At 51.6% G+C, this 19,350-nt stretch overlaps 1 protein-coding gene across 15 annotated transcripts in view; it reads left to right on the forward strand.

The window, feature by feature from the left end:
- Positions 1 to 19,350, forward strand: part of CHST15 (carbohydrate sulfotransferase 15) — a 99,856-nt gene that overhangs the window by 53,062 nt on the left and 27,444 nt on the right. For all 15 annotated transcript variants that reach the window (XR_012326859.1, XR_012326860.1, XM_073793828.1 and 12 more), the window contains 2 exons: positions 1,654 to 1,800; positions 4,945 to 5,101. Coding sequence is in view for 13 of the 15 variants with exons in the window: in XM_073793828.1 (XP_073649929.1) it covers positions 1,654 to 1,800; positions 4,945 to 5,101 (304 nt within the window). In the remaining 2 variants the exon portion in view is untranslated. The remainder of the gene's footprint in view (positions 1 to 1,653; positions 1,801 to 4,944; positions 5,102 to 19,350) is intronic.

Here is a 19,350-nt window from a genome sequence, read left to right on the forward strand (position 1 = left end):
GGTTTAGGGATCCCCACGCAGACATCCAGCAGGACCGAGCACCCAGCTCCCGACCACCCGGTGAGCATGTATGCAGCCCCGGCGGTGGGGAGGGCGAGGGCGAGGGGTCAGGATCAGCAGCTCTTCTTGTTCGGAAGGGCACACGCAGCACCCGGGAGTGGTGAGTGCTGGCCGCGTGAACGTCTGTCGGGGGCTGCGCATCCAGCTCCCAACTCCGTGCTGTTCCTGCTGGAGCCCGGCACCCACACACCCACCCCCGGAGGTGGCAGGAGAGAGAAAGACGGCTGCATGAGCGGGGCTTCCGCTTCCTGCCGGTTCATCCCAGGGCCCTGAGCCTGTCATTAAGCTGCTTCGGGCTTCTTTTCTCTGACCTGACCCTTCGGCTTCGCAGGGTCAGAATGAAAGCCCCAGGGAGATAATTCTGGGAGACCCTGCTCACAGCACCCCACCCCTTTCCCGCGGGGTTGGCATGCAGGCTGCCTTCTGCTCGAGCCACCCATCCGCTCTTGGGTCACTGTTTCCTCTCCTTAACCTTTTCCCTTATGCCAGGAGACGTTTGGTCACTGGAGGTAAGGGATGACAAACGCCAAAGTTCGGGAAGCCGTCGAGGGTGGTTTCCGTGCAAAGGACCTAGGTTGCTTGGAAGGGAATTTTGAACGTTTTCCGTAGTACAGCCTAAGTTGAGACCAACTCTGTGTTTGGTCTCAATGTGTTTCCCGACAAACGTTTGACTTAATCCCTTTGCTGTTCCTCCTGGAGTGAACAGAAGCAAGCGTACATGTGTCTTTTGTGCTTGGCGGCGGCAGCTGTGGGAGCCAGGGTTTCTCTACTCGTCTGAAGAGCGGCCTCCCCTACGCAGCTCACCATTTTCCCCCGTGAAAACCAGGTTCCCACTGGCAGAGGAGAGAGAGGCACGGGGGCATGTGGGCCTCTGGAGTCTGGGCTCCAGTGTCACTTTGAACCTCTTGCTGTTTTGCCCCGGATGCTCTCTCTCCACTTTCCATTAACCTTGGTGGCTGGGGTTTAGGGCAGTGTGTTGTCAGTACATTTTCAAGTGAAATGTACCCACTTCAGAGGCAAGGGCAGAATTTAGGCTGCATGTGGCTGATGCCAGAATAACCCAGGTGTCCGTCCGGGGACCGTCGATTCCCCTTATTGTTTGGACAGGTGGACAGACTGCTTGATGGAATAGAACCTCAGGAAGATGCTGTTCGGCCCTGGTGTAGAAGGCTCATCTGAGCTTCAAAGGATGCCGCCCCTCCGATGGGCTGCCTTTTCTTTTGATCCAATGTGTGTATCCTGACACCGCTGCTGCCCCGCCCCTGGGGGGGCCTCACCTGGTGCACGTGTTAACCGGCCCCAAACTCTCTGTCCCTCCGAGTAGACTCTATTCTAGTTCTTGAACAGGCCTGCCAGCCTTTCAGTGGCTACCGTGCAGCTTAATGGTGGTGCATTCCACCCCTCGAAGTGCACGTGAGTTAAAGGATCATGGCCCATTCACAGACGCCCCTCCCTCTCTTGCAGCTCCTCAGGCTGAGCCTTGGCTGCTGCAGCTGGGCCCTTGGACCTTTCCATCCCCTGTGGTCACTCCCCAGAAGCCATCAGCCCAGCCGTGGCAGCTTTGTCCTAACTCCTGCTTCCTGGTTCTTGTAGGAATCGTCCGCCTGAGAGATGGTCTGCGGGACCGCTATCCCGTGGAAGATTATCTGGACCTCTTTGACCTGGCTGCACACCAGATTCATCAAGGACTGCAGGCCAGCTCTGCAAAGGAACAGAGCAAGATGAATAGAATCATTATCGGTATGGTGTCTGTGTAACTCCCGCGAGGGCCCCCCTGCTTCTGCCCCGGGCCAGGCCGGGCTTCACTACACCTGCGAGCATTTGCAGGATGGCTGCTGGCAGCTGCCGTGCATGCACTTCCCCGCTAGCCATCACTCTCACCCCCGTGTAAAAGGTTCATAGTGCTCGTGCAACTTCAATAAAGCAGAAATGTTTAGTAGACTCTAGTTCTGTGGAGACTCAAGCACACCGGAACTGGCTTTTTGGAAAAGTTGCCATTTCTTTGCGTTTACTTGAATTAAGCTTGCATGCTTGATTTCATGATACACCCACCTGAGTACGTTTGGTTGGGGGATCATGAATGTAAAATGAACCAGTTAGTCATCAGTTTAATTCTTGGGGCTTTTGTACTCCCTGGCCGCTGGGACCCTGCAAAGACGGAGGTGGCCTCTCCTGAAACAGACGCCGCCCTGTTGCATCGTGGGTGACTAACTGCTGTTGAAAAAGCTTAGGCCTTGTCAAGCTGATGCCTTTAGACATTCAAAATGAGGTGGTTTGATTAATAGTCATTTAAAAAAATTCACAAGAGTGTTTTATAAAAAACATATCTATTCACTCTCTCTATTGGATTCAGCTTAGGAGAAGACATTTATCCACTTACACCTCTGAAAGGGAGAAATTGATCACATATTTTGCTTAAATTGATTACCTGAGGCAGTGATCTATTTTTTTATTCTCCTAAATCTGTTATGTTTTGATTCTCTAAATTCAGTGACTCTATTAGTGACTAAAAGGAATTGGAATCAACCATTTGAAAGATGGATGTTTACTTGACTCCCATATCCAGGGGGACAGGCTTACATGCCTAAGCCCCAATTTATTTATTTATTTTTAACTCAAAGAAATCAGGTCCTAGGAGCCAGATGAGATCACACCCTCTCACCCAGTGTGAACTGGCTACTAGCTATTTTCTTGCAGCCTTGAGTTCTAACACCTCAAATTACAAATCTTAATTAATATTTGACTGTGACTCCCATACCATATGCCTCTGGGAAAATCTCATGTTCTTAGGAAAGAGCTAAAAATATGCATCCTAGGGTCCAGAAATAGAGCCTAAGATAATGAATGAAAAAGGAAGGCTTCAGTTTGGTTTCCTAATTTTATTTACTTCTGGATTTAGAAATGAAAACTAAGGAATATATCTACAGCTCTGATGTTCACTTGAAGCAGAGTTTATTGAATTTTACGGTAGATGGAAAGCTGGCATCCAGCTCTGATCGCGCCACCAGCCAGCTCTGTGCCATGTGACACGTCGGTCTTTGTGTTCGTGAACTCAGTCTGCTCATCTGTAAAATGGGCTTGTTGGGCCAGATCAGTTCTGGGCTCTTCCCAGCCCTGAAATGTGATTGAACTCTGCTTCAGTTCTTTCGTTAGATCCTTGGTAGAAGCATACTGGTCTTTTTTCATCTTGGCTGATGGGTCAGAGAGGGCCTTTTCTCAATGGTCTGGGCTAATGGCTGGAGTCATGAAGGACTCAAGTGGCTGGGTTCTTTGGGCTGGGGAAAGGCCAGAGAACCTTTCCCCAGTGCAGAGAAAGGCCCCTGCCTCTGCTCTCATGGCCACCCGGCTCTGCCCTGTCAAAGTGCTCACGTGGGGCTCTGATTGTTTATTGAATTATTGATCTTCCCCTAGATTATGAGGTTCGAGAGGGAAGGGTCTGTCTTGTTTCCTGCATCTATCCCCAGTGCCAAGCATAGTGCCGGGCACATATTAGACACCAAATCAGAGCTTTCTGCCTGGATGGATGAAGGATGAATGAAGGAAGGATGGATAGATGGATGGGTGGATGGACAAGCATAGAACCAGTTCATTTATGGGACTGACAAAATTTGTGCCAACTAAGTTTTAGATACTTCCCTTGTCCTAATATTCCCTTATTCATTGTGAGTAGAATTTTCAAAGGACTTCTGATTGACTTGTTTTTTCTGTATTCTATGGTATTATCTCTTAAAAAAAATAGAAATAAAGATCAGAATAGTAATGCTCACCTGGACATGATTGCACATCCAACAGAATAAATTGGGCCCTGCTAACACTCTGCATGACTGTGATGTGCTCATCACTGATCAAAGAGACTCAGTCTTTTGGCTCAGATTTTCACTGAATAAGTGACTTGGAGATGTATCATATAATGCCATGTAAAGTGTTGGGAAATCGAGGGTATAATTAATTGATTGATTTGTTTTCTTTCTAAGTCTCTGAAGATGGTCCTGAAAAAAAAAAGTCAGGGAATTGGTTCAGTTATCTGAGATAGAAATGTTGAAATGTCTGTGTCTTGTCCTTTCCCCTGTCCTAGAATGTGTGTTTAACGTTATCATGCTTCATTCACACAGACTGTGATCAAACAGGGGCTAGAACCAGCTTCCTGCTCACGCAGTCAGCACTGAGTGAATGCCACCTGTGTGCAGGGTGACGGGGTGGATGGGCACGCAGGACCGAGGTCGCATGAGCCTTCCCGCAAAGCCTTCCTCTCGTTTGGTCTTAGAGTGTGCACTGGGACCGACCCTTGTGATTTCAAGGGAAGATTGATGCAGATTGCGTGCAGTTTCCTAATGAGAAATGAGGATAAAAACAATGCCGGAAGCAGTAACTGTCATTGAGAGGGAGAAAAGTAAATGATCAGTGAAAAAGGCCGCCACAGCAATTTCAAGGAGCAAAATGATTAACCCAGAAGTTCGGATCCCCGAACTTCTCCTTCATCCCTGATACTTTCTGAAGGGAACCATCTAGTACAGTCTCAGCGGGCCCTTAAAATGCCACAGGGCTATGCACCGTTAGCAAGTTAAACATCGTGAAATTGGGAGGCCAGATGCTAGTAGAGGTTTTTTGGCACATCCTGGAGAGAGGAGCTGGGAGGAAGAGGGGTGCTCAGTGTTGCGTGGATCACCTCGATCTCCAGATGGAGGTCACAGAGGGGAGGGGGTGACACGGCAGCAGAGGGTGGTCATCAGCCTCCTTTTCCCGGAGTCCCGTCTGCCAGCGTGGCAGACCAGCTCACCCGCTAACACCTATTTAAGAAGGTATCACAGCCAGGTTTGGCCCCTAATTCAGGCCGCTCTGTGGGAGCCCGTAACTCAGCACTGCTCACTCGTTTTCCATTTCCAGGGGAGGCCAGCGCCTCCACCATGTGGGATAACAACGCCTGGACGTTCTTCTACGACAACAGCACGGATGGCGAGCCCCCCTTTCTGACCCAGGACTTCATCCACGCCTTTCAGCCAGACGTGAAACTGATCGTCATGCTGAGGGACCCTGTGGAGAGGTGAGCAGTGTAGATTTTTCGTTCTGGGAAAAGAAAAGGCAGTTCTGAAGAACAGTCTTCTTTCTCATCAGAAACAAGATTTTGCTGCTGCTGCTTTTTTTTTTTTTTAAATAAACAAGCTTAACTTGCAATGTTACTGCTGTTGCTTATGTAAACATTATTCTTGGGGCAATGTTCACTGCATCTAAATAAACTGAGGATTTTTTCCTTAGCCATTTTGACCCTGGTCTGTGGGCCTGCGGCCTCGGCCGGTCTGACCTCGGGACATGCCCCTTGGGTGATGTCCGGCCATGAAAAATGCCCTTAGAATTGGGGATATCGAAGCTCTCCGCAGGGTTTAACTCCTAGAATTCCTTGTCTCCCGACTTGATTGATGCCTTTATCCTGTTGGCTCTGAACGTGCAAGCTCCACCTTTCCTTGAGACACCAAAAGGCAGAAAACGACAGACAGAGCTGCTTTGTTGCAGAGGGCAGGAGGTGCCCGGTGCAGATGAGGCCAGGCTAGCGCGGTATTGAACCGAGGGTTGTCTGAGGGTGGCCAGGCTGGCACTGGGTGATGCTGAGTCACTGACGACGCCTGTGCGGATGGCAGAGTCTTAGGGCTGCCAGGACTTTAAAACCATTTAGTCCACCCCTGCCCCCCGCCCCCACCCCGGCCAGTACCCCTACACCAGAGATAAGAGGCTCCAGTGTGGTCCAGGAGTTCCCCACCCAGAATGGCCAGTCCTGCTCAGACAGCTCTGAGAGAGCATCCTTCCTGTTTTGAGCCCAAGTCTGTCTTTTGGAAGCATCGACACGTCGGACCCATTTCTTCCCTACGCAGGCCACGTCTAATCCTTCTAAACGGAAGAGCCTGCCAGACATTGAAGACGGCGGCCACAGCCCTGTGTCTTATTTTCCTTTGAGCTAAATGCCTCTTGTTATGGGTTTCATTAATTAATGACACCCTTGCCCACAAAGATGTATGTGAATGTGACCTTGTTTGGAAATAGGGTCTTTGCCGACGGACTCAGGTTAAGATGAGGTCACACTGGATGAGGGTGGGCCCTAATCCAAGAGCTGGTGTCCTTATGAGAAGAGACCATTTGGACACCGAGACCTGCAGACACAGGGAGGACACATGTGAGGATGCAGGCAGAGGCTGGAGTGATTCTGCCAGAAGCCGAGCCTGCCCGGGGAGGCCGGCAGCCCCAGCAGTGGGACACAGGCCCAGAACAGATTCTCCTCAGAAGCCCCAGAGCGAACCGGCCCTGCTGACACCTGGATTTCAGACTTCCGGCTTTCAGAACTGTGAGAGAAGAAATTCCTGCTGTAATAAGCCACAAGTCTGTGGTAGTGTTACAGCAGCCCTAGGACGCTAACACCCCCCAGTTCCTTCCTTGGATGGCATACATTCCTGGCCCCGTAGCCTTGCCGATGATGACAATTTTAAAAACACCTATAATCTCCCACCCAGATAGTCATTATTTTTATTTTGCTTAGTTTCTTCCAAAGTACGTATCTTTGTAGATAAGTGTAGTGTGTGTGTGTGTGTGCGTGTGGTGTGCAGCTGTGTGAATGTGCAGTCTCACATCTTGCTTCTTTCACTTCGAATTGTTGATTTACCTCCTTGTCCCCATCGTGGCATCTCCGAATGGCCCCCGCGCACCACAGTCATCTGGTCAGAGAGCTGGATGGCCCTTGCTCCGTCTCCACCCCTGCAGCCCTCCTGTGTCGCACCATGGGGCCTGTCTCCATGCTGCACCTCCTTCAGCCTCGGGAATCCGTCCGCTCTGCTAAGGAGGCAGCCCTGACCTCGGAGTAGCTTGCCACGTCCTGCCTGCTAGTTCCCATACCTCGGGAGGCAGGAATCTGACCCTTCTGCTCAGAGCGTGGGCTGGTCCCCCACGGCTTGAGAACACTTGACACAAACCAGTCATATTCTTGTGTGGACAAGATTACATAACCGTCAGCCTTGAAAGGCCTGGTGATGAAGTGACCCCACGCTGCCCACTGAGGTGTTTTCACGCTGCTCTGCCACGCCTCCGCCCCCGCCCCCGGGCCGCCCCTGCTGCAGTTCACGAGGCCGGAACATTCTCTCTCGGGGGTGCTCGCTGCTCGTCCAGTGTCTTCCTGTCACATCTCCCTGTTCCTCCTTCTGTGGGAGGTCACACTGCCTTGACTCCAGAGGGCCAAGAGGGTGAAACTTCAGCCTCTGTCACTCCCTGGGCACAGAGGTGGGAGGCTTGGGGATGGGGTGCTCACAGGCGTGGCCATGGTCGTTACCGTCTGCGGTTCAGCCTGGGTGGGGAGGGAGGGCGAAGTGTGGCACCAAAGAGGGAAGGAGCTCCTAGTCGGGGGTCCAGAAAGGCCATTCTGGAGGAGCTGAGGCCAGGCGGGGTTTTGAGGGCTGAGTAAGAGTTTGCCAAGTGAACAGAGTAGCAAGGTGGTCAAGGGGAAGGAGGGTTCTGAGTAGGGAGAATGGAGAGCACGAAGGGAAGGACCGCATGTTCTCTTGGAGAGCGGGGCCAGCTTCCCTGAGTGTGTCCCTTTCTCTCCACAGTCCTGAGTCCACCTCTGAGGACACACGCACCATAAAGGCGAGCCTTTAATAGGTAGGGTCGTCATGCTGCCTGGGTTCAGGCACTGAGTGGGGAGCTGGACCTGCCTGACTCTCCTCTCAGACTCCAGCCCAAAATCCCCCTTTTAGAAGGCTCTTGGGCCCAAGATGGTGTCCTCTTGTTTCCTTTTTTTTTTTTTTTTTTTTTTTGAGGAACAGATACTCTATTTATACCAGAAACTGAAGGTTCTTAACTTCCTGGTGCTCACTTAACAGAAAGAGCTCATCAGTTAAAATGTTCCGATTCCCAGTCACATGCTGGGCACCATGCTCGGTGCTGAGCAGACATGTGTAGGTGCCTGTCCTCCAGGAGCTGTACTTTGTCAGGAAAGCGAGACATTGACTCTCATGATGCGTGTGATGGTACCAAGGAGAAGGGCAGGTTGCCATGGTGACAGCCTCATCAGGAAGCTGACCCAGTCGTGGGGTTGCCTACTGTATTTGTCATCTACTGCTGCGTAACAAATCACCCAGAAACTTGGCTGCTTAAAACAACACACTTACTATCTCACACTATCTTCTGTGCGTCGGCACCTGACACAGCTTTCCTGGATCCTCTACTTCAGGGTCTCTCCCAAGGTTGCAGTCAGTGTGTCACCAGGGCAGGGCCTCATCCGAAGGCTTGACTGGGTAAGGATCTGCTTCCAAGCTTGTGTGGTTGTTAGCAGAATTCAGTTCCTCAAGAGCTGTTGGAAGGAGGGCCACCGTTCTTTACTGGCCGTCGGCTAGAGGCTTCCCTCAGTACCTTGCCACTGGGCCTCAACAACATCAGAGGTTGCTTGCTCCATCAGAGTCATCAAAGGAGAGAGCTGCTACCAAGTTGGAAGCCTTCATCTTTGGTAATCTGAGCACCAGAGTGACAGCCCATCACCCTTGCCACGTTCTCTTGATGAGAAGCAAGTCACGAAGTCCAGGCCATAGTCAAGGGGAGGAGATTACAGGGAGTGAATACCAAGAAGTGAGGCTCTTGGGGACCATCTTAGAAGTTGCCTCCCGGGACTTCCCTGGCGGTCCAGTGGCTAAGACTGCACGATCCCAATGCAGGGGGCCTGGGTTCGATCCCTGGTCAGGGAAATAGATCCCACGTGCTGCAACTAAAAGATCCCGCATGCCGCAACTAAAAGATCCCGCGTGCCGCAACTGAGACCCGGCGCAGCCAAATAAATAAATAAGTAAATAAATATTTTTTTTTAAAAAGGAAGTTACCTTGCACACCTCCTTTGCCCATGCCGCTCTCTGTTCCTCCAGGAAAGCACACCCTTAGAGCCGGAAGAAGAGCAAGTACCGGTGTAGCACCGTGTGTAGTGGCAGGGCCCGCACACGCGTTGGGGAGCGTGTGTGCATGTGTGTATTTTCTGTGTGGGTTACCGACAGTAGCAGCTGTTCTATTGCTTTTTAAACATTTATAAAAGTATGTAACAATAGGAATTTCTTCTTTTTTGAACTCCGTGACTCATGGCCTGAAATGACTGGCTTATTTCCCATCCCAACCAGAAAGGATGATAAATTCTGGGTGGTTAGGTCACTCTTGAAGAAACAAACACTTGGGACCCAGGTTTCTATTAGTCTAACTGGGTCCTGTGCCTTTAGCCACTTCAGCCATTCCGTGACCTTGCACTTCTGCAAGTGCGAGATTCCCTGAGTGGCTTGCTGCCAGTGGGATTGGACCAAATTGTTCTTTCTTTCTACAGGTAGGCTCGGAGAGGAGTGGGGAGAAACCTTTATTTCTAGTTTTAGATTGACATTTAGCCTTTATTTCTATAACTGATCAAAGGCAGAGGGTTTGAAAATGTTAGAATTGTAAGCAAAATCAAATCAATCACTTTCAAGTTTCCAGCGGAGGTTGTAAACAGCAAGTCCATTTATTTTTCTGGAGGGGAAGAGAGAATAGTGGAAAGCGGATGGGATGTTTCTTAAGGGCCAAAAGGGCCAGCCAGGAATTCCTGTTGCAAGTTTCTCTATGTTAGAGATAACGATACTTTAAAATTCAAGTTAATTAATTTGAATTAACTAGGCTAAATCGGCCCAGTTAATTAAAAAGAAGCCACCAATTACAAGCAGGATTTTCCTTCATTTAGTTCAGTGCTTAAGTGGAAAAGACTTCTTTTCAACAGTGCTCACACTGGCCTCCTGTCTCTTCATTTGTGAGACGGTTGATAGAGGCTGACTCTTAATGCAGAGGTGGTTGTCTCCAATGTAGTTCATTCAGAAGGCGTTCGGAGAGTGGTCCTGCGCCATCGGTCACGGACTTTACCGTCTCTGTGTCTCGGTCTTAATTCTGGGTGTAGTCTTACCACAGTGCATGGAAATGACCACCTCAGGAGCCTTTGGTTTTCACGGTTAATGAAGGTAAGTCAGAAGGGAAGAGAGCTCAGCTCCATTAAGAGTAGAACTTGATTTTGACCCAAATGTTTTGAACCTTGGAACCTAAGGAGTTTTCTTCTTCCTGTGCTTTTATAAACTGATTTCTTTTAACAACTCACTGGGCTGGTTAAATAATTATTCTACTTATGGTGGTAAACTAGGAATGGAAGGAATGAAGCTCTAAATGAAATGCATCCATTTATGTACCGTTGTTCATTCAAACAGAGAGTAATGAGTGGGGATGAACCTTTGGACTAGAACCTTGAACCTTTCATGAATTTCATTCCATCTCCAGAGTGGCTGGTGGCATGTGTGGGTGGTGAACAAGGACCCAGGATCATTGTGGTCGAGAAACAGCCTCAGGGACCAGATGGTCTGTATTTGAACCCCAGCTCTGCCACTCACTGGCTGTGTGACCTTGGGCAAGTTACTCAACCTCTCTGTGCCTCATGTCCTCATCGGTGAAATGGGGGAAAATAGTCCTACCTCTAGAGTTGTGAGAATTAAATGACTTAATGCGTGTAGCATGTTTAAACAGTGCTGGGCAGATGGTAAATATTATATAATTATTAGCTATTATTGTTAGGCCACATTAGTGGCAAATAATGACAATAACCAAACTAAGCACTCATGTACTCACGAGACGTTTATTGAGCACCTTGATGTGCTGGATGCACTGCATGGATTGGAGAGCAAAGTCCTTCCTGTCTGCCCTCCTGGAGTCTTCATCCAGTGGAGGGGTGGGAACCTAGCATTAACTGAGCACTTACTCCACCCTGGCTCTGTGCTAAGCCCTTTTCAGGCATCGCCTCCTTTGAACTTTGCAAGCAGGTGAGAGGGCTGTCATGATGCGTCACCGGTGAGGTGTGTGGGCTCAGTGGGGTTAAGTCACCTATCCACCGTCACCTGGTTAATAAGTGGCCAGACCGGGATTCAATCCCATGTCAGTCTGACCAAGGATCCAAGCTTTCCACCTCTGTTGTAGGTCAGTTAGTGGGGTGCAGACTCTGAGACAGCATTTTGTGTACAGGAGGTTTATGGGTGCTTTCGGGACAACCTTGTGAGGGGCGACAGGGCAGGACTGACAGAGGGAGGGGTCACAACAGAGGTGTCAGCCAGCCCCACGGGAGCTGCGCAGCTGAGATGGCCCTTGCGCGAGGCATCTCCCACCCACCAGCCATTGGCTGTGTCTGACCTGGGGAGGTTGAACCTCGGGTGGGGCAGGGCTTTTCAGTGAAGGGACTGAACTGCAGCCAGGACCAGGATGGCTCCCCACTTCTGCAAAGTTCTGTGAGCAGTAAGGATGCCAGTCTGTGTAGGTACCTAAGCCTGGACTCTGCTCATTCACTTATCTCCGTATCAGCGGCATCAGGATGCTGACCCAGGGCAGTAACCAGGTCTTGTAGGAGGGAGCTGAGCCGGATCGAAGCTTCGGAAGTGCTGTGGACCTCTGACTCCGGACGAGAATCTCTCTTGTGACTCAACAGGTGCCGAAAACCTTCTCCAAACAGCCCAACTTCTCCAGGTCTCTGGAAGCACCGATTTAGTGCCAGAGACGTGTTCTCAGGCAGAAGAGGAGCTCTGGCGCTCCAAGGCCGTGAGATGTTTTCTCTATAACAGATTTGCACGAGGATTAAAAAGCACCGACAGATTGATTTTTAATGTAAACTCTCTCAAAGGGAGATGAGGAGAGCTCCCCTGTGGGCAAGAGATGCAGTTGCGGGGTGTAGGGGCGCTGGAGTATAAAGGCCGTGACGACAGCCACAGATCAATTTCCACTCCCCCGCCCCTCCAGGTCCTGCTCTCTTCTCTCTTCCCGCTTTAAGACCTTGGAGGGTTAGGAATCCTAAGGCAGCGGTCTTGAGGAAGACTGTTGGGGGGCGTCCTAAGCTGCTTGTTAACTTCCTGGTGAATTCAGGCATTTTGCTTCTCAGAAGCTGCCCGTCTGGGTGTCACTGACACACCTTTGTATGGGCCCTTTGTATGTGAGGTCACTTTGATAGAGCTGCGCTGTGAGCTGCCCAGGGCAGGGAGGGGCAGCTGGCTGGCTCCGGGCTGGGGCCACGCGCCCTGTTCTCTGAAAGCCGTTCAGGAGTGACCGCCTGGGGAGGGACCGCATCTTCTTGTTGGTGGGAGAAAAACCATCGTGCTGAAAATTCCTGTGTGTGGAATGCTGTTTATTTTGGGGGAAGTGTTTACGAAGTCATTGGCAGACCTGAGTGTTCCCACATGGCTGGTCTGCAGAGGGAGGCTCTGTGTGCTGACGAGCGCTGTCCTCGGTCTGCAGAGATTGGAAGGTGATGCGGGCACGGAGCGCTGACTCTGGGCCGCCAGGTGGAGCTCAGGGACGTCTGCTACCCAGAGTGCGGGGCTGATGAGTGAACGCGGCCCGTGTCACAGCCCGGCCAGCCTGGGGAGTGGTGGCCATCGCTCTGCAATGAGGTCCGCCACCTGGGGATCTAGGTCTGGCTTCGCTGCTGCCTTACCCAGGGGTACCCCACCTGTCCTCTGTGCGCCTGCCTTTCCTCACCTGTAGAGACACCTGGTGTCGGGATCACGGGCGCATCAAGTGAAAGTGCTTTGTGAGACATACCGGGCTCGTAGGTAGAGAGGATGTTGGCATTGCCTCCCTCTGTGGATGTGCACCAAGGCCCCGTGATTGGATGCTCAGGGAGAAACGGTGGTGGTGGGGGTGACCCAGAACCCCTCTCGTGCTGAAGGGGAGCAGAAGACCTGGCCCAGGCAGCCTCCATGAACCAGAAGCTTTGCATCCCTTTGGACCTTTTTAGGCCCAAGCCTGTATGTTCTTCTCTGGCAGAAAATGAACTTCATCAGTGTCACCCGCAGGCACAGCCTGGGTGACTCGAGACATTTCCTCCAAATAAGCTGCTCTGGCCAGTCCTGCTTCAGTGTTCCTCGTGATGAGATGTTCACGGTGTGTGATTCAGTGGACGAAAGGGCCTCCTTCCCAGCTACATTAAAGGGTACTTTCTCCTGTAGGAAAAATAAATATGATCATTATTGATGACACCGTATCGGAGGTCGGGAAGTGATCAATCAGTGATTTGGATATGGACGCCAGCAAATGGAGAGTAATGTCGGGCTGCTCTGGCTGTCACTTTGGTAACCATGTGTATGTGACCCTCCACAGCTGCGGAACACTGTGCTCTCACGGGGGAGGGGGTGGATTAGAAGATGTGAGTGAGCCCACGCTGCGGGGCTGCTGGTGATGAAATGTGACCTTTCACACGTATGTGGCTGGCCGGCAGGTGCTCCGGGAGCACAGGGAGGCCGGGGCGAGCATGGCCTGGGGTGAGCCCATCCAGCAGCCGTGGCCTCCCCCAGCCGTCCACAGCTTCAGCATCTGCCCCGGGTCTTTCCTCCAAGCACGCCTCCCTGAGACGGCCGAGGGGTGAGCGGAAGCCAGGAGAGATGGCGAAGCTCCAGGCCTCCGACAGCCTGCACTTGGCTGGGCGGACCTGACCCTGAGGCTCGAGCTTCTGGGGGCCTCTTGGGCTGGGGGATCTGAGCGACTTCTGACCCAGGCCCTCTGGGGACTGACAGGTGAAAGCCATCAGTCCCTTTGGGGTGATGAAAATGTTCTGGAGTTAGATGATGCTGGTGTTTGCACAAGTTTGTGCATTTACTGAAAACAACTACATCGTTCACTTTAAAAGGGTGAATTTTACAGTGTGTGGATTACCTCTCAATTTAAACATGGTATGAACAAAAATATCACAAAAGGAGGAGAAACCCGCCGTAGGGGGTGGTCTCACTGAACAAGTAACGCACGAGCCGGAACCTGCAGGGGCCCCGCCTTGAGGGAAGGCCGATCAACGTGTACCTTGTCCTCTCAGAGCCAGACGGGTAAAATCGAATGAGCTATTTGCAGTGACCAATGAATGGTAGCTTATCCAAGTGATGAAAGGTCAGGAAGTGAGGACGGAAACTGTGACAGGTACCTGAACCTCTGTTTGTTGTTGCTGTGATTTCTAGATGCCCGTGCGGTGCTCCGTAAACGCATCTGCTTTTCCTGGTCACGCCAGCGCCACTCCTGTTCGTCCTGAATGTTTGCTGCTCTATTACACGTGCGACTGCTCTTCAGTCTCCTGTAACTTACTGAGTAGTTCTGTAACAGAACTGACTCTTGCTTCCAAATCACTCTGCACCTAAAACAGTAAAATCTTAAGAACAAACAAAACCCCCAGAGCATCAGCTGGCTAGTGCCCCACTCAAGTCAGCTGCTGACTTGGCTACATCCCTAGACTGTGAGGCTGGGCCAGGTCCTGCTGGGTCAGTGGGCTTTGGGGTCAGGCAGGCCTGGGTGGGTTTGGGGCCAGCCCTGAGGCTTCCTGGGCCGCATGACCTTAGGAAGCTCTGTAAGACTGGTAACGACTGTGCACATCTCAAAGGCTGGTTATGAACGGGGAAGGAGGATACACGTGCAGTGCCGAGCACAGGGCGGGGGGAGGGCAGCCCCCAGTAGCCACGAGCAGGCACGCGGCGGGTGGACACCAAGAGGATTCTGGGAGCTGAACCTGTACAGCACTCGAGTGAGCCTGGCTGGAGGAGGGGCCCACGGAGTAGTGGTTGCCCCTGTTTTCCAGATGATCAATACACCCATCTCTGCTCACCTGGGCTCAGAGCAGTGCCCTGTCACTGTTGGGTGCATTCAGCTGTGACCTTGGGTAACCACCAAGATTTTACATGTTGAGACCTGCAAGCTCACTGATGGCCACTCCTCTGTTCCCTTGGGAAGAGACGCGATCCCTTCCAGAGGCACCAGGTGGAGGGAGCCCCTGCCACATCCACTCCCCTTCCCAGCAGTGCTGGGGTCCCGGGACCTCTGCCCCGCACAGAAGAGGCACCTCACCCCCATGAGCAGGCCTGCCGTCCCAGGGCCGCCCCAGTGGCCTTCAACATAACCGCAGCACAGAGGCCTGGAATATCTTTGGACTTATATTTGGAATTGCTGTTGGAAACAGTTCTGGCCACATATAACACCCATCTGTTTGGGAGGGTTTGAGAGTCAGAAGATGAGGTGGTCCCGCAGGAGGGGGGTTGGCAGCACCAAAACTCAGGGCTGGGGGCGGGGATCGGGTCAGCTGGCCCTCACCCAGCCAGGGAGCTCTTAGCCCCTCCAGCCTTGACCTTTGCCGCTGGGGCCGCTTCCGCCATGCTGGACGGGATCAAACCAGCCTTTCTTCCTGACCCTTCTACCTAGGGTCAGTCCTTCAGGAGTCTGGGACATGTCTTCTCCCAGCTCCGGATACCCTTTTAGCTGTTGAAGCTGGCATCCCTTTTGCTGAGTCCTGCTTCTCCAGATGGAACGGCCCCTTCCCCCTTACTGTCTGTCAGCCAGCACTGAAGGCAAGCGTCCTTTGGGGCTGGGACCTGCCAGGGTGGAGGAAGCAACACCCTCCCACATTCTCAAGGCCGTACTTTTATTAATGCATCCGGAGTCACGTCAGTGTCCCTGCAGTTCTGTGAGGATTCGTTATATACTTATGTCAACTAAACCCCTTGTGCATTTTCCAGGTTGGCCTCTTTCCCCTACTTCATCATTGTACAGTTGGTTTTAAAGACTCAAATGTGGACACTTAGGCTGATTTCTTTACGTTTCCACTTGTTACGTGAGTGCGCCTGTAACCGAAAGTGGGGGTCTGGCTGCTCGCTGCTCGAAAGCCAATGAAGAGGCCAGGTTGGTGGAAGGGAAAGTTTGCTTTACTTTGGATGCCGGCAACCAGCGGGGTGGGGGAGGGCGGACGCCTGTCCAAAGGCCAACTCCCCCTCCCCCGACAATCGGGGGCAAGAGCTTCTATAGATGGAGGGAGGGGGCTGCGTGCAGAAACAGCACAGCCACCTCTGACAGTCATCTTGAAATTGGTCATTGGTGGTCTGACCAGCATCATCTTGATTGTTTTAAGTACAGTTAATCTTCAGTTCTAGGGTCGGTTTGTTCCCATTTTCCTGAGGCCAGTTCTCGGAATTGTGGCAGCTTATGTCGTGGCTACAGTCTGGTCATCATGTACAGTCTGGTCATCATTCCTCCACCTGGCGGGGGTTTCAGTATCTATAAGACAGCTCGCAGGATGTGGCTCAGAATATGATCTGTAGCCCTTGAGGAGGAACTAAAGGTCCTTGGCTTTGCTTTATGACTAAACTGGTATTACTTAGTCTGTTGGACTGTTTTCCTTTGTTTCTGCATTTTCTCAGTTCTCTGATTAAACTTATTCTTCGGTTACAGACAAAAGGCAGGCGGAGGACACGGGGGGCGAGGACACGGGGGGCGAGGACCCTCGGGTGCTCCTCCGTTTCATGCCTACTCTAGCGTTTGGAGGTCCATTTGGATACTTATTCATGATATATTTGCTGTCCTTCTCAACGTTTTCTGAATGGTTTTAGTCCATCCAAGTGGCTTGCACTAATCCAAGGTCATTATCTGACTCTTTTTCTCTAGAGAGTAGTTGTGGGGAAATCATAGTATTGTTCATTGAAGACATTCTTATGAAGCACCAGCCTGATTCTTCGGGAGGACCCAGTAGTGCCCTCCGGGAAAGTAAGGGTCCTGTTTTGCTTTTCCTCCTTCATATTTCTCTGCAGAAGAGCTGGCCACGTGGCCATCGTCCTCCTGTACACACAGGTCACTCTTCTAGGGTCTCAGGGTGGGAGAGAGGGCTGGCAAATATGACTCCTCGGGAATCAGGGTTGAGAATCTGGACTAGTTTCTTAGGGGCTCTTGTAACAAATTATCACAAATGTAGTGGCTTAAAACAACAGAAACTTATTGTCTCATGGTTCTGGAGGGCACAGGTCAAAATCAAGGTACTGGCAAGGTTAGTCCCTCCTGGAAGCTCTGAGGGAGAATCCATTCCATGGGTCCCCAGCTTCCTGTGGCTTCTGCAATCCTGGCATCCCTTGGCTTGTAGATAACTCTTCAGTCTCTGCCTCCGTCTTCACATGCCTTTGCCCCATGTGTCCCTGTCCAAGCCTCTTCTTATAGGGACACCAGTGCTTGGATTTAGGGCCCACCGTAAATCCAGGATGATCTCATCTGGAGGTCTTCAACATAGTTAGGTGTGCAGAGACCCTATTTCCAAATAAGATCCCATTTGCAGGTACTGGAGGTTAGGACTTGGGCCTATCTTTTGGGAAATCTGTAGACTCCAAGTGGGAGAGGGGGAGGGGAGAGGGCCCTGCTCAAACAGGGCATGAAGGACTTGTTACAGACATGTATCCCAGCATGTGTGTGGGCTCTGGGAAGCCCCCCACCCACCCTGTGGGCAGATCCAGGGTCCCTGGGGGACTGAGGGGCAGGAGAAATCTCCCCTCACCCTCCCGAGAAGGTGGGCCTGGCCATGAACCTGATTCACAGAAGGTGGGGTCCTGAGTTCATTTCACTGTACCCCAAACAGACGACGATCAGTATTCTCACCCTGGTGGGCCTGGGCTGGCCTGGTTGGACCATTGAACACGTCCCAGTTTGTCCCCTAGAACTACTTCTTGATCTCTGAAGAATTGTATGGAGAGATTCTTCATGAAGTTACTATTCTTCATGAAGTTACTGTGTGTTTAAAATTCAGCCAGGTTGAGAGGCTCTTGTTTTATTTATGAGCCACACGCCTACAAGAAATGTTATTACCACAAAATAAACTCAGCACGGAAAGCTTGAGCCGAGGGGTGGGTTTTTAAGTGGCAGTTTACGTGATAGAATTCCAGTTCTGCCAGCGAATTTGGATAGCTGTGTGGGAGTCCTTGGTAAGAACTCTGGACCTGGACTTCCAATTAGGCACAGATTTTGATGACAGTTTCAGAGGCGTCTTTCTTGGGCAAAGTCGTAGTATCGACGGCACTCCTAGGAAATGTGTGAGCCAGAAGAGACCTCCCTCAGACCCATTGCCACAAGGTGCCCAGTTGCGTACAGCTCAGCTGCACTTTGAGGTCCGTGCAAATCTGGTTTTGGCGTTTATCCATCAGCTTTTAGATTATACTACGACCGACCCTGCAGTGACAGGTGCCATGTTTGTCTTGATGGAGGTCCTGTTTTTGAAGGGGGAAAAGAGCACAGCCAATGTGGGGGGACACTTGTAATGGGGGGACAAATGTAGTGTCATCTGGGTCCTGTATTTGGGTGAACATGGATCTGGGGGAGGATCTACTCACCTGAGCATCTCTAACGACTCGTCTTGAAGCAAGTCATTTTGGAGGTTTGGCTGACCAGGCTGAGATGTACGAACACTTTCCAGTGTGTGTTCGGATTCTAGGCAATCTGTGAGCAGATCCCAAACATCTCAAGACTTCTCAGAGGTGTCCTCTGTGGACACTGGCAGCGGATGATTTCTAAAGGGCCGTGTAGAAGGCACTGTGCCAAACGCCAGAGGGGAAGACAGTCTGGTCCCTGAGAAGCTCTGCTCTTTTTAGGAAATCTTTGGAAACGCCTACAGCTGTAGCGAGAGGTGAGGGGTGCTGGAGAAGGAGTGTTTGCAGCTGCCCCGTGCACCAAAGGCACTGCCGTCTCTGCAGGGGTGAGGTTGGCTGAGTGCCACGACGGAAGCCCTGGGTGCAGTCAGCAGTGCACATCTATAATCCCCAGACCTGTGGGTACCTAATACGATTTGCTGAATTTCCTTCCCTGGAAAGAGGGAAGCTATAGGTTGGAGAAGTTGGCAGAATAGAAAGTATGGAGCTGAGAAAGAGAGAAACGTGACACCACAGAGCAGGGAGCTCTGAATCAGCCTGGTTTCTGGGCAGCTGGGGGTTGAGTGTGAGTACAGTGTGTCGGGCAGAGCAGTGGGGGGCCCTAGAGGGTGTGCATTGAAAAAGGCATAAGACAGAAACAAAGGGGTGACTTTTGAAAAGCAAAAAAAGATAAAGACTTACCCTCTCTGCCTGCAGAAACAGAGGAGAAAAAGGCATAGGACACTCACAACAGAACTCAGAAGTTCTGTTAATGTAAAAAATGACTGGGTGGGGGGCTTCCCTGGTGGCGCAGTGGTTGAGAGTCCGCCTGCCGATGCAGGGGACACGGGTTCGTGCCCCGGTCCGGGAAGATCCCACATGCCGCGGAGCGGCTGGGCCCGTAAGCCATGGCCGCTGAGCCTGCGCGTCCGGAGCCTGTGCTCCGTCCGCAACGGGAGAGGCCACAGCGGTGAGAGGCCCGCGTACCGCAAAAAAAAGACTGGGGAGTTCCCTGGTGGTCTAGTGGTTAGGATTCGGTGCTTTCACTGCTGTGGCCCGGGTTCAATCTCTGGTCAGGGAATTGACATCCCGCAGTCCACGTGGCGTG

Source organism: Tursiops truncatus, chromosome 16, assembly GCF_011762595.2.
Source record: "Tursiops truncatus isolate mTurTru1 chromosome 16, mTurTru1.mat.Y, whole genome shotgun sequence".
NCBI lineage: Eukaryota > Metazoa > Chordata > Mammalia > Artiodactyla > Delphinidae > Tursiops > Tursiops truncatus.